The sequence below is a fragment of the Atractosteus spatula genome, chromosome 5 (assembly GCF_055471065.1).
Source record: "Atractosteus spatula isolate fAtrSpa1 chromosome 5, fAtrSpa1.hap1, whole genome shotgun sequence".
Taxonomy (NCBI): Eukaryota; Metazoa; Chordata; class Actinopteri; order Semionotiformes; family Lepisosteidae; genus Atractosteus; species Atractosteus spatula.
In genome coordinates this window covers 50,030,007-50,045,887 of record NC_142710.1, presented here as the reverse complement: position 1 = coordinate 50,045,887, position 15,881 = coordinate 50,030,007, and the positions used below count along the sequence as shown (strand labels likewise).

At 38.2% G+C, this 15,881-nt stretch overlaps 1 protein-coding gene across 4 annotated transcripts in view; it reads left to right on the top strand.

The window, feature by feature from the left end:
* Positions 1–7,258, top strand: part of shq1 (SHQ1, H/ACA ribonucleoprotein assembly factor) — a 77,323-nt gene extending 70,065 nt beyond the window's left edge. For all 4 annotated transcript variants that reach the window (XM_088917367.1, XM_088917366.1, XM_088917369.1 and 1 more), the window contains one exon: positions 5,614–7,258. In XM_088917367.1, the coding sequence (XP_088773493.1) occupies positions 5,614–6,313 (700 nt within the window). In that variant the 3' untranslated portion in view covers positions 6,314–7,258. The remainder of the gene's footprint in view (positions 1–5,613) is intronic.
* Positions 7,259–15,881: the final 8,623 nt, after the last annotated feature.

The window sequence follows — 15,881 nt, the reverse complement described above, 5'->3', positions numbered from 1 at the left end:
TTTTGACTACCCGCTGTAGTGCCTTACGGTCGGATGCAGTGCAGTTGCCATACCAGACTGTGATGCAGCTGGTCAGTATGCTCTCCACCGTACATCTGTAGAAATTGGTGAGGATCAGTGGGTGTAGGTGTATTTTCTTCAGCCTTCTCAGGAAGTACAGCCGCTGTTGTGCCTTCTTGATGAGACTGGAGGTGTTCAGTGTCCATGTAAGGTCCTTAGAGATGTGAACGCCTAGGAATTTGAAGTTATTCACCATCTCCACTGCAGACCCTTCTATGTAGATGGGGGAGTGAACTTTTCCTTGTCTTCTGAAGTCAACAATCAGCTCTTTGGTTTTGCTGATGTTGAGACATAGGTTGTTGGTTCGGCACCAGTCTGCGAGTTGTTTTATCTCCTCCCTGTAGGCAGTCTCGTCGTTGTCAGTGATCAAGCCCACGACTGTGGTATCGTCAGCATACTTGGTGATGGTGTTTGTGCTGAACTTAGCAGTACAGTCGTGGGTGAACAGGGAGTAAAGCAGTGGGCTGAGCACACAGCCTTGAGGGGCACCGGTGTTAAGGGTGAGTGTGTTGGAGATGAGGTTGCCAATCCTGACAGTCTGGGGTCTGCTGGTGAGGAAGTCTAGGATCCAGCTGCAGAGGGTTGTATCTAAACCTAGAGCCCTGAGTTTGGTAGAAAGTTTTATGGGTATGATGGTGTTAAATGCTGAGCTGAAGTCAATGAACAGCATTCTTGTATAGGTGTTCCTTTTATCCAGGTGGGTTAGTGTGGTGTGTAAAGCTATGGAGATTGCATCCTCTGTGGAGCGGTTTGTGCGATAGGCAAACTGTAGAGGATCCAGTGTTTTTGGAATGCTGGCTTTAATGTGCGGAATAAGTAGTTTTTCAAAGCACTTCATTATGATGGGGGTGAGTGCAATAGGGCGGTAGTCATTCAGGCATGTGGGGGCTGATTTTTTCGGTACTGGCACGATGGTGGTTGTCTTGAAGCAGCTAGGTACAGTGGCCTGGGCCAAGGACAGGTTGAAGATGTCGGTACAGACATCAGCTATCTGCCAGGCACATGTTCTGAGTACCAGGCCAGGGATACCATCAGGTCCAGCAGCTTTCTGTGTGTTCACTCTACTTAGTGATTTCCACACATCTAGCTTCGATAGTGTGGGGGGTGGGGTGGTAGGGGAGTCAGTGGTCCAGGTGGCTGGTTCAGGGTTTTGAGCTTCGAAGCGTGCATAGAAGGTGTTAAGCTTGTTTGGGAGAGAGGGGTCAGTAGCGCTTACAGGGCTTGTTTTGCTCCTGTAGCTTGTGATTGTATTTATGTCTTGCCACATGCGTCAATTACTTAAAGTAACTACTCTTCAAAACATGTACACATTAAATTAAGGATCTTCTTTTAAAAGGGCTTCCCATTAAAAGGTATTTCCAGTCCGATTACAAAATTACAAACAAAAGAGACCTGTATATTTTCTCCCTAGTTAAGGAAATGTTTTTTCAACACATCCTAATTTAAGCAAAGGGCATTAGATTAAATACTAATTTAGAAGTAAAAAAAGTGCCCATGCATAAAGACTTTGTAACTTTAAGAAAATAACTTATTTATATAAGTCAAATCAAAATCATTCAGTTTTAATCAAATTAAAAATCAAAATATATTTACATTACAGGGTAAAAAATAGACTAATTCTCATCCCACATTAATGAAGCATGGGGGTTATCAGCGCACAAAATGTGCAGCGAAATGCCACATGTTTGTGTTAAATGTCACTTTGACTATATGTGTATATTTCTGGTGGATTTTAACAGTTCTATGTGGCATTTAAACTGAATGATTTTGATTTGACTTATATAAATAAGTTATTTTCTTAAAGTTACAAAGTCTTTATGCATGGGCACTTTTTTTACTTCTAAATTAGTATTTAATCTAATGCCCTTTGCTTAAATTAGGATGTGTTGAAAAAACATTTCCTTAACTAGGGAGAAAATATACAGGTCTCTTTTGTTTGTAATTTTGTAATCGGACTGGAAATACCTTTTAATGGGAAGCCCTTTTAAAAGAAGATCCTTAATTTAATGTGTACATGTTTTGAAGAGTAGTTACTTTAAGTAATTGCCCTAATTTGTGGCCCATTTGAGTGGAGTACAGTTGTCAGACCACAGGCAGTTTCACCTCTTTATTTGTGATAGATTAGGCTTGCCAGAGTACTGCTGGGTAGTGACACAAGGAGGTCAGCTCTTAATCGAGAGTGCATTGCGTGCTGCTTCACTGTTCTGCCTGAGAGTAGGAGGGATTTCAATTACTAAATCAACAAAAAATGTATTGAATTCATGAATAATGCATACTGTGTGGGTTTGTTCAAAGCACGGGTCTTTAATGTTAACCCTTTAGAGGTAAAATGTTTATCAACCATAATAAACACTGTCTGAGTTATTCTATATCATTCATTCAGTACCCAAGGAATTACAATAGTACTCTGTTGGAAAAAAAGTATTCTCAAATGAAGCCCAGATGGTAAAGCACATATGCTTCTGCACCTGCAGTAATCAAAATATCTTCCAATAGTAAATCAGCTGTGTGCTATAAATTGTTATTTTTTTTACTGTATTCAATTGTTTTCCAAACTGAAGGCTTCTGGGACTTTATCTGTGGTGGATTATGGTTGAGAGTGAAATATCGCTTTATATATAATACATCATTGGTGTATGCAGCCCTGCACAGCTTAATGAAAATAATTTACATTTCAATACTTAGAACAATTCTTTCTCTCTGAGAAGGTAGTGTTGTGACAGTTCTGGTTCAGTCTCAATGTACATGTCATTAATTAATGTGCTGAAAATAGTTCATCTTATAAAAAGGTTAAAGGACTCAAAATATCTGGTTCAAAATGGTGACAACCTATCAGACAGTTTCAGTTTGAATCACTGGGTGGCAAAATCAGGAATAGATAATCCATAGATCTCTCTGTTATCTTTTGCTAGGCTTGTTAAAAGTATTTTTTTATCTGATTTGCATCAACTCTTGTAATTGGAACAAAACGACCGCGTGAGCATTTTGTCACACTGACTGATCTTTTTTCAGACCCGCTGTCAAAGACTCGTACTGCTATACCATCCATCAAGTTGATGCAAAACATGCAAATCTCATTTTACAGTCAGAAGGCAAGTCTAAATCCACTACATCATTTCTGTCTTTTATGAAGGGAATTCACTTGTAACCCATATAATGTATTTCAGTCACATTGTGCGTTGCACTGTAAGAGACTGAGCACACCAGTGCACATTTTCATTCTTTATCGTGCCATGTTTAAGGCCGTAGTTCATTAAACTGGGTATTAATTAAATCAGGAAATTTAACAGCTCATAGAAAAAAACAGGTTAACTTTGCCATAATCATTTTATGGACCATATTATTGGCAGACAGTTGCAAAACCACAAACACGTACAGTATTCACACCTAAAACTGCTGTTAGACTTACTACAGAAAGTGTTTTTATTTCAAACCTTTCTGTGAGAAGTGGGTTATCATTGAAAGAGTGGTTCTTCGGTAAAGCACATATTTACACCAGGGCTCATGCACACCCTTCAGTCACAACTGTGGTCTTCCTTTCGAGAGCCTTGTGTGCAGTGGGACGTTAATCCTCTGAGACGTAAAAAATAATTGGCACCCAAGGGAGGAGAACCATTAGAGATACACATAATGCTCCTGGAAAGAAATAAAGCAAGTGCACATAAAAGACAGGATTTATCCAGAAGCCTATGTTCTTATTTAAACCTAATTAAAATGAAGCATTGTTTATACAGCCTCCCTCTTTTAGTTTATCTTTGCTCAGTCTGGCATTTGCCATAAATGAGAGTTGTGTTCTATATTTTTGGGAAACATGAAAATGAAAGACTCTGGGTGGAGATTGTCAGAAATCCAGGGCTTTCTCCTCACGCGAAAGTAACCACTTCTGTTGAAATGCAGGAGAAGTGGCACAGGGAGCTTCGAGCTTAGTTGCTGTGTTTCATTATTGGCCAGTACTGCCTGTTATTGTGAATAGATCCAATCTTCACACCCATCACTTGATCTCGTAAGTGGCTGGAAGCAATAATGCAACAGCGTTCAGGCACAAAGCTGGTTTTGGCTTTCAGCCTGGTTCAAACCCTGATGGCTGTCGAGGGTTGTGGTGTCACAGGCATGTCAAATGGGAGAGAAGGCGGTCACGGCTCCTTTAGCACAGTGCATCCAAAACACGCCCATTGAACATGAAGAATGCGGGAATTAGAAAACTTAACCAAGTAAGATTATTTACATATATTACATGGTTTCAGTGAAGCAGAAAAATGCCTTGGCAGTCCAACTAGTAGGAGCAGTTTTGATATACATTTCTGAACTTTTCCATTATTTGTTTTTCCTGATTCGTATTGTTCTGAAGGGTAAAAATAAAGGTTGCTTCAGTTTTTCAGGGTATTTATTTTCACAGCCAGCATCTATGTTGAGCAGTGTCTTTTAAATAGTTTGTTAACCACCTGGTTTCGCTGTGAAGAAACCAATTCAGCTTCCATTTCCTCACTCACTAACTCTCCTTCAGTGTTTGATTGTTTAATTGAAACGGTCTCTTTGATCCTGTGTTTGGAACCTGGTGATGCCTGCTGTGACTGTAATGCTCACTAATCTGCCTGAGTTCTTTATCAGCACTTACAGCAATCCCTTTCCTGGCTTTCCAGGAAAATACGGGATGTGAGATGAGTAGTCTTCTGCATTTTCAGTGCTTATTTTCTGTCGTGCAACATCCCTTTAAATTTGCCCTTGGCAGATCTTAAACAGAACAGAGATACAGTATATGTACTATACAATGATCACATCATATTTTAATAATTCTAGATAATAATGGTTAAAAAATCCTATACACACAGGCCAGTCAATAGGCTTCATTACTGAAAATTGGGGTCCAGTGAAAACACATTGACTGCTGTTTTAATTTTTTTTAGAAGTCTGTTGTTGTAAAATAATTGCTGAAAACCTAATGATTAAGAGCAACAACGTCAAGAGATGTTTTTGCTATCTTGCAAAGGCTTGAAAGCAGTGAAGTGTTTCTAGTTACAACACCTGAGCTGTACCTTAAAGGGCCCTATTAATGCCATGTTTTTTAGTTTCAGTTGACATTCTCTTTTGAAATTTCTTTGTACTCATTGTGAAATGCTTCAGTAAAGCACTTGTGATCCAACAAAACTGAAAGGAAAGAATGGTGAAGTATGAAATAACAGTTGAAGATGTTTTCAATATTGTGCATAACTTTAACGTAAGTCAATGTGTAGATTGGTAGTTATATATTTTTAAAAACACTCACACAACAAAAATCTGATTATTTATAGAAACAATTTACTGTGTATTTTCATGTAAAAATATTGGATGGCTCTAAGTATTTCACACTACAAAGTCACATTTTAAAAATGTCATTTAGGTGACTCAAAATGTCTTTTAAATGACAACATAAATACCGTGTCGTTGTTCCTTTATGTAATCCAGTTTTTAAGGTGGGAAAATTCTTAAATATTGAAGTACTTTTGCACTGGTGTTATGCCCAAATCTAGTTATATCATACTTGCCTAAACAGTGCATTTTGTCTTCTTCATGCAGGTCCAAAAAAGTCAGGGCTCTTACTGAGCACTTAAAGAAAGCCACGCTCCGCAAATCAGACCTGGAATTAGAACTGGATGAGCTGGAAACTGCGGCGCAGCTGGTGAAAGTAGAGGAGGAGGAGGAAGACTCGAGACAAGCAGCCAGGTACAGGGAGAGCATTCCAGAATCGGACAGCAAGGAGGACTCCGAGGAAGACGATGGCTCTAGCAGCAGCAGCAGCTCCTCCGCAGAGACAGATGAGTGCAGCTCTGACAAGGAGGACAGCCTTGACAGGCTGCAGAGCTGCGTTCTGGAAAAGGCTAGCCCGCCTCGAGCGGCAAATATTCCTGAGGCAAATCCAGTCACTCAGCATTTAGACTGTGAGGCAGGACCTCGAGGTGAGGAGGAACCATTATTTGTGAAGTTACCAGGCTTCCCTCTGTCTCAGCCAATGCCCAGAAAACTGATAGAAGAGCTGGGGGACCAAGTGTGCTCAGTGGTGAGGATCTCCGAGCAGCCTGAAGGCACCGATTCCAGGGGCTGTGATGTTGTTCAGGGAGAACGAGACAAGCCTTCTGTGCAATCTGCAGAGCACACAGTGCTGAGGCCAGCAACAGCAGAAACTGCAGCTTCTCAGGGGACTTTCTTAGAGGTGTGTCCTCAGAGAAACCCTTTGCTAATCATAGCAGACTGTGATGATGATGTAGAAGATTCGTAGAGCGTGACATGAGTACAGAGAGAGAGATAAGGGATTCAGCGCCAGAATGCTATTAACCCCTTTTTTCACACAGTGAGGCAGAGTTGCATGTATGAAATGTGGTAAAGGACTAGAAAAGGGAAACTCCCAGGCTCTTTATTCTCTCCCAAAGATGAATATCTAAGAAAGTGTTTGTTTGAGAACAAGTGAGTATTGAATCCTTGGAAGAAATTCTGAGTTTGTATGGTCTGTTCTCTAAAAATGTTTAAACAAACATTCTGTTGTAATCTTACATGGTTGCGAGTGATTTAAACTTGATTCAGAGGCAATTTATGTCCATTAAAAATGCTGTTAATAGTTTTGTTTTGGGTTTATTCTGATTAGCATGCATTAGCTTCCTTTTCATATGTTTATTCTGTCTCATTAAATATAATGTGATTCTTACAAGAAGCAAATTTAGTGTTAAAATACCAGAAATAAATGCATTCAAGGAAAAAAAGATGAAAAGGGGCAGCGAATCAAGCAAAAGCATTTTTCATTTTTATTGAATTCCATGCTAACAGCATTATAAAATTAAGACATTTAAAATGTGTATTTTATCTTTACGGGTACGCTCCTTTTACCTTTAAAGTAATGGACCCTAGATTTTCTAACATCTTCATGTTAAATTTAACTTAAGCAGATTATGACCAGTGTTTGAACAGCTGTTTTAAAAAGAGGTATTGTAATATGCTAATCCAGGAAAAAATGTTAGAAGATTGACATTCAAGACCCACTTATTCAGATATATAAAGAAGAAAAAGGGCAGCCTACTGTAACTTAAACCAGAAAATGAATTTACTCTGGCAGGATTTAGTGGGAGAATGTACACTATTGTGTTTCCTCTCTTTATTTTCTTTGTCGGCACTTCTTGAGCACATATCACATGTTTTATGTAAATGAAAATAAATCCCTTTCCTGTCTGCACCATTGTCTGGTGGTCTTAGTCTTAAATTACTACATTTATTTTTGCACACCATTTTCCTTGAGGGGATTCTTTCTGTGCTGAGAATTAAGAGTGACATCAAAAGGAAGCAGCAACTGCAGACGTTACACTTTTCCGGCCACACAACACAGCAGAGTGCAGCAATTCCACTTAATAAATAAAAATGCTTTCTTCATACAAAATCGTATTTCCTTTTAAATCCCCATCTTTTTTTACAATTGGAATACTACTACCTATATTTGACAGTAAATGTAGCTTTGTGACTCATTTCATATGCAGACATTTCTCCTGTTTAGCCACCTGTGTTTAGAGGGACAAATACTGAACATATTACGCGAATGCTTATCTGTCTGTGGCTTCAGTGTGTGACTATCTATATATAGTATATCTGTCTGTATCGTTGTCTCTTATCTACTGATCTTTGTACATAAGTTTGACATACCTAATTATGAAACTTTAAAAGCTTCTAGCATCCCACCCACCAGCTATATGCCCCCATTCAATGCCTGTTCATAAACCTCTGCATTTTTACATGAATGAGGCTTCCTCTGGCTTGTATGAATTCATTTAGCTGGCAGTCATGTGTTTCTCATGTGGTGGGAATGACCTGTTTGGATCTCAGCTGATGTCTATACGTTTACGTCAAGTCCCCATATTTAAAGTGTACTGTATATACATATACACTGCAGAAATGCATGTTTTAAGATCTTTAATAGTAACAGAAATGCAAAAGTTTTATAAGACCTTGCAGTGTTTTGGGGGGGGGGGAGTTTGTGTACTCTATTACTAGAAACAGTATGTCCGTTTTACTGTGTAAAATCTTATGAAAACTGCAGTTGTCTTTTCTGTCCAAAATGAGCATGTTGCCTCTTTTTCTCTCTGTGCGAAAGGCCTTTTTTAAGGTTCCTCCAATGTATACCTTGGTAGTCGGTTCTAGCAGTCTACTGCACTTGCAGACTGATGCGTAAAAAATAGTTGTAACATCCTCAAAAAGGTAAGTATTGATTACATTTGGGGATTTATAGTATTAAACTGTGTAAGTGGCATGCAGGAGTGATTTATATAACTGGCATGAATAGAGAAGTTAGAGTTGATGCAGCTCAATATTGTCAGAGCTTTCATGGGTGTCTCAAGGCTGGAGAAAGCAAACAAGGAAGCACATGTCAAACAGATAAATGACTTCTCTCTTTAGAGCTGCTGTGTTGTAGCCATTTGTTTCTGAGATAAGAGAGAGTGCTCTAAACCGGTAACAAGATAGGGCTGGAAACAGACTCACAAAAGGCGAGGGCCTGTGAAACACGCGTTTATTTCACAGTTTCCCGTGACTTTTTGTATTTAAAACCATCAGGAAAACACTGTTGCTTCATTACAGGTTGGTGAAAAGACTTAAAACCATAATGGTGACAAATAAGAGGAGGCCATTTGGCAAATCTAGTCCATTTGGTAAAACATTCATACAGTATGCAAAACTGATATAGTCACACTGAAAAAGACTGACATGACAAAAAAAATAAATTATTCCTTGACTGAAAAGAACAGCCTTTTATTGAAAAATAAAAAGACAATAAAAGAGGCAATATGATTAATCACGGTGATTTAATTGACTTCTGTGAAAGGTGTTTAAAATTATTTTATTATGGAAACTTTATTGTTTTAATTTTGTTTTCCTATGTATTTTTAAAAGCCCATTCAACACTGGTAAATGTTTTGAACGTGTGTCTCTTAATGTGTTTCCTTCTAAAAAAAACACTTCAGAACACACCTTCCAGTCTTTATATGGTTTTGAAATTGTCAGAATTATAATCAAACATTGAAATATGATGACTGTAATGAAAGTTATAGTAAATTATATCATACCTTTTCTTTAATGTCTGTTCCATGACATTTTTACTGAGCTTTAAATTGCTTGACCTCAAAGCAAAACAGGAAAATGAGGGAGTTTAATCACATCATTATCCCAGTATATTGGGTGTACCACAACAAAATATCGTTGGCTACAAACCTCTTAGTGACTGGATCTGCAATGGATTCAGAAGCCATTGTTTCCAGTAAGCAGAGAGCAGTTTAATCTGAGAAAGAGTATTTCTTGTTCTACCATACAGCTGCACCCCCAAACTTATATTTAATGACTGGTTTTGTTTGTCTTGTTGAGCTGTAAATGTCATTTCTAAGCTATTAAGAGTACCAATTTCTGTCTTTTACAAATATGCAGTTGTCAAGATAAAAAAAGCTTTAGAAACTGTCTTTGGATACTGGTGTTTAAATAATCCCTAAACACCTAAGTAACCACAAAATAAATAGAATAGCAACTACACAGTGGGTTTCTTTTGAATTTTCTTCATCTGCATTATAAAGGCTTTTGTCTGATGGCTGAAACTTGACAATGTATCTGCTTCAAAGCAGGGGAAAAAGCATTAAAAATAATCTTTTTAGAAGTCTTCCAAGAAAATGTTTCATTCACGGTCCTGTCTGCGAAAGGATGAGGTCAGCCACAACTTGCATGATAAAAACTCATGTAGATCTTGAGGTTTGATGTAACTTTAGTAGTGCTTGTTCTTCGTATGGATATACCATATCAGAAATATGTTGCTTGTTTTAGGCAGAAAAGCTTGACATATTGAACAGGAGATGCCAATGAGTTTCTTTACCTCTAGGAACCAAACAAACAAAAGGAAACAGTCAGCTGTGAGCTAGCACTTGTGTAGTCAAAGACAACTTGCTGAACATATACTGTATAATGTGTAATTGATTTTGTTTAAATCTCATAACGCTTGTCTTAAAGGTGTCAGATTTTTTATCTTAGATTATCTACATTGAGAGATCAGCCACTCACTGTTCCAGAGTGAGGCTGTATGCTTAAATCTTCCAAGAAGTATAGTAGCTTATTCTTCCTCTGAGGAGATATCTTACCTTTTTTTCTCAAGAGACTAATGATCTGCACTTCACCCTGGGGCGCAATACAGTTTGAAATTCTTGCCATGGAGAATAGCTGCCTTGATAGTGGTAACATCTGCCTAGAAAGCAGGGGAATTGCTATCATCAGTAATAGCTTTCCCCCTTATGGAATTGTATAGTGATAAAGAGGTATGCTCTCGGTGTGCAGTTTTTCATCCTAAAGTGGGCTGTGCATTTCCTTATTTTCCATCACCAATGACCGGGACAGCCTGGCAAGAATTCTGCAACCAGGAGAAAAAGGGTCCGTTTCCTCAGAGCTTGGATCTTTCCTGTTATTTGGTAACCACACGGATTGTTCAAAGACTTTCAAAAGTTCAGGAGAAAACAATTCTAGTACGCACAGTTATATAGAATATACTACGTCTTCACCTGCTACCCACCCTTGATTTCTATTTTTAAACAGAAAATGCACAAATGTGCCAGTCTAGATGTGATTATTAAACATCGGTCAGCACTGTTGCTATTAAACCCAATTCAGTGATATGATCCACGTACAGTAAAATGCATTACAAATGACAGCAAATAACATTAAACCCATAAGCGTTATCCTGTTTTATTTAGCATTTTTGATTCCTGATTCCTGAGTAAAAATAAAAACGGGGTGCACACCACAAAGAGAATAACTTAATTGTAGTTTTCCTATGACTTTCATTAGCTTTCATTAGAATACTAGCGCTTTAAAAAAAATCTGTATTTTCTCCAGAAAGGACCCTAAAGATACTGTAATTATTCTGCTAGTCTTCTTGTCACACTTGCCTTGCAGTAATTGTTCATTGATGGTGTCTCATTGAATGTTGGACCGCTTCAGATTGCTGCCATCCCTCCTGCCTCAGCATTTAATGGGAGTCTCTGAACAGTGATGAAACGATCCAGGGCTGGGAGGATGGTTTTTCTTCCTTCTTCTGAGCAGGGAGTACATGTCTGTTTAATCTTGCACACCAAGGACATCCATCGGAGATCAACCATTCTGTGTCCTCTCTGAAGGAGCGTGGTAGAGGTTAAGGACTGTGTTTTGCACTTTCTCTGAGTATTACCCAAGAGATCTCTGTCATTTCTGTTAAATGTGAATATTGCAGAATCTAGGCACGCCATGGGGGTTTTGTTTTTCTTAATGTACATTGAAAGATTCAGCCACGCTGGGAAATGGAAGAAGTGCAGTGTAACAATGTAGCCTTCAGAGTCCTACTGGGATTCCAGTTTACTGCTGGTGAAAGGATTTGTTGTGCCTGAAATTCAATGCGACACAATAAAATTTAGTTTGTTTCTTTTTGGGCCATGTTATCCATGTAGCAGAAAACAAGATACTGTCCCAGGTCCCTAAATGGTCTTTTCCCGTGTAAGCTACACATCTGCTCCACGTGGATAATCCAAACTATGGGAATGGAGTACAGCCACAGTTAAAGGAGGGTTAAGACTGTGGAAATGCCATCAGTCTGAAGGCCAAGCATTTTGCCAGTGTACGAGTCTGCTAGGCCTGACAAAGCATCATCATTGCTATATTTTGTGGAATGAATTTTCCTCTTACATGTTTAGAGTTAGGAGCTGCAACTGAACAAGTAGAGGTCAGTTCCATACTAAAAGGTGAAAAGTAAGAAGAAAAGCAACTTTTCTGTGAAAATCAACCAATTATTTTTTGTTCTTTGGAATTTTGGAATAATAATGGAATTAACCTATGAGGTCCCTTAATCTTGGTGCTGAGATGTGAGATTACCACCATTTAACTGTTAAAAGCTGAAATATGTCTGTTTATCTGTCTCCGTATGTCTGTCTATCTACCAGTCAATCACTCAAAGTGAAGTACAATGACACACATGCACTTAAGTGGTCCAAGCCCTTTTGTGTCTAATGCTAATAAAAAGCTCAGTCTTGTGTCCCTTTCCTGAGAGGAGAACTGACTCAAGTGCTACAAAAGATTAATAGCCCCGGAGAAGGAATGAATCAGTGTGTCGCAGGGGCAGACCAAATTTATGTGCAAATAGCCTTTTCAGTAGACCACAATGTTCTAACATGGAGGATTATTCTTTTATATGCTGTTAGACTCCTCTTTTGTTCTTTTTATTTATTCAGTATCACCTGAAGTTAAGATATTTCATTTTTTTAAAAGAAAATGTGCTTATCGTAACGGTTTTTACTTTGCAAATTTACATTGTAAACAAAAATCTTTCTAAGATTTGACCCTCTGTTCCCAAGTCAAAATATTGATTATTTCAGTACCTCAGTAGAATGACATGAAGTTTCTTCTGTCATTTACCTTGATTAACATTGTTTTCCTGTTAATTTAATGCAGGCAGCAGGCATTAAATGCTTGCATCAAACTGCAAGAAGTGCCTGTAGAAAAAAAAAAACCTCTTGAGGCTGAATTGTATCTATTAAAACTTGTATCAAATAATTCTGTTATGTGCATATGGTCAATTAAACTCCATGTTGAAGGAATTGTGAAAAAAGCAATGTATCACTTATAGGTAACTTCCGTTAATGAGAGCAGGGCCTGCTGCACTGGACACATATTTGTAATCATTAATGTGCCTGCCATTGATAATGAAATTAAAAGCGACTCAATGCTATGTGTCTGGCTTGTGACAGATACTTAGATATTTGTCTTCTTCAGTTGTAGAATGACTTTTATTATTATACCAAACTGTGCTATTTGGACATTTAAAATAAAATGCGTGGTATTAAATCTCAAGGTAATTACCAGTTGAAAAAAAAAGATCCTTTGCAAAAATGTTTAGTTGCTATTTTTTTTACAGTTTTGCCAAAGATAAGATATGCCATAGACAAGATAACTGGAAATTGAAAAAAAAAAAGAAAATAATGCATCGGATTAGGAGGTTTTGTTCTAGGCACCGTTATTCATGGTATGGTGTCTGTCACCAACACCATACTATTCACAAACTACATTCTTGGGAAGTTGTTTTGTTTTTTAGCTGTAAATTAATCAAAACGAGTGGGAGTTCTGCTTTTTTTCCACTCTCAGATACAGTTAATACTTCCTACTTTCAGGGACATTTTTTATAAGTACATGTCACATGTTTCCCAATAGTCTAAGCTCCTTGTATTTTTAATGACTTCCCATGGTAGTTAATGCAGTCTAGTTCCTCCTCATAGTTATTTATCTTTTTATGCCTGTGGTGGATCAATATATTTGGCTTGTGAGTTTACTGCAGTAAATAGATCAGCATGTTATACTGGACAATTGTATCCGTCTTGCCTTAAGCATATTGTATTTAGACCTCCTTTTGGTTAATAAAACCACTACAGAGATGTAGAACAAATGTGTCTGTGCATTATATTTTTCTCATAGGGTTTTGTTGCTGGATTTCCTATGTGTCATAGTTACGAAGCTCCTTTAATCTTTCCCCATGAACAAACAGTGTGGATTTTTTGGGGGGAGACACTGAATAATTGTTTCTTAAATAAAACATAATTCCCATTCAAAAGAATTGTTAAAACGATAGCTTTATATGGAACAGTCCACTTGCTTCAGCCTGCTGTCTCTCAAGTGGAACTAGCTAGCCAGAGTGCTACACGATATTGGAACAGCAAAAGCCCTCTTGACTCATTTAGAGCTAATCAAGTGTAAATCCTTCAGATTGCTTCATCCAGCGGCTGTCTTTGTGATTTATATTAATTGGTGTGATTAGTGCTAGCTCTCAATCATTCCACACTCAATGTCTGCAATCTGTCATAGCTGTTAGAAGGAAAGTTTACCTTTGAATGTATTCCATATCGGACACTGGAGTATCTGTCTTGTGTTTGCAGCTGAAAGAAAAAGCATAATTAGACCTGCCAAAGAGCTTTATGCTGCTATGCTGCTAGAGGTAGGAACGTCATTGTGAACATTGTTATACCTCATTATTCATTGCAAATGAGACTCCTAGATTTCTTAACAGCCAAAGCGGTAAAGTCTGTTTTCCATTTCTTTTCTTTCTTCTGTTTGAAGGCAATAATTCTGGGTTGGGCTGAACCAGGAAAGGCAGTAAGAGAGGAAGCCTTTTCCAAACGTGTTAAGAATGGAGTTTAAAATTATTTCCTCTTTATCCAAGGGAAGATTGGCTGTTCTTAAGTGAATGTGTTTCTGAAACGTTTTGAGCCTCGAGTGACAGCAATGCTGAGCATGTGTAATGGTTCAGCAGGGAGTAGGGATAATGCTAAATGTTATCTTTGCACTTTCTGCCAAGATCTGCTTTCTTGCATGGGAGGTAAGTAGTACAAAGGTGAAGGTTAGGACAGGTCTTTCAGTGTTAATTTGAAAGCTTAGTTTTACTCCCTTTGCTGTTGGAATTCTCCTAGAGAATGTTATGACATTTGCACTGCACTCCTTGAGAGTTTGTAAGTTTTAGTTTCCACAGACTGTTTTAAAGACAAGGAGTTTGCCAGTTTGTAAACCAAACAAATCAGCCACATCTCTTTTTCAGGAGAAATATATTCTAAAAATAGAATAAATATGATTCTGTGTAGCTTATTCACAGAAATGTCTGTGGCAAATGAAAGTATAGGGTGCAGGCAGGAAATTAGTCCATGGCAAGAAACACATCATTTGATATAATAATTAACTCAATTAGGGTCTGGGAGGAAACATGAGCACCCTAAGAAAAGCCACATGGGCATGGGGAGAACATGCAAATTCCACACAGAAGACACCCCAGGCAGGAGATCTGTCAGGCTGTAGCACTAATCACCACAGTACAAAACTGCCCCATAATGTCTTTATTTCACGATTTCACCTTTCTGTTCTGTTCATTTAAAATGTCCTTTTTCACCTTTAAAGGAGATGCCTCTGTTTTTTTGTCTGTTCTTCCATTTATTTTCTTAACCACTTTACCTAGTACAGGGTCTCTGGAGGAACCTGTTGCCTAACCCAGCAAACAAATGGCACAAGGCAGTCTACAGCCTGGATGGGACTCCCGTCCATCGCAGGGCACACACAATCACAATAAAAGGCACTCTCACACCAGGCCAGAAGCCAATTAACCTACCAGTATGTCTTCATGCTATGAGAGATAATCGTAGCACACAGAGGAAACCCATGCAAACACGAGGAGAACATACTGTACAAACTCAACATAGATAGCACCACAGGAATTGAACCCAGGGCCCCAGCATTGTGTAAAGACATTCCTGAGAAAAACAAAATATAGATTGGATACCAACAGCATACCATCAGGAAAAAGACAAAAAGGGGGGGGGGAAAGCTCTGTATGAAAAATAAGTTATAGGAAATGAGGGAGAAGGCTTCACTCTCCACTGGTTGGCCTATACAATATAAAACCCCATTACACATGCCTTGCTTAATGAGGCTCATATGACAGTTCTGCGCTGTTTATCAGAAAAGTCACAATGTATTTTCCATTTATTTAGACCAGAAGTCAAGGATGATTAATATTTCCGAGAGTTCCGGTGCTCACAAGATATAGGTTGGGAATGTAACTTAAACTGAGTGTAAAAACTGGAAATAAAAATCCTAGAAAATGTCACAGCTGTCTCCACAAAATACATTGGGATATCCTGTGTCCCCAGTAATTATTAGGACCGAAAAGTAAAAACAAAAACATGAATTTTTGTTCTGGAGTCCAGCAATTTGTATTTGTGATCATGAAATTAATATAAATATACATTTATTTTTTTAGTATGCTTACATTTGATCCT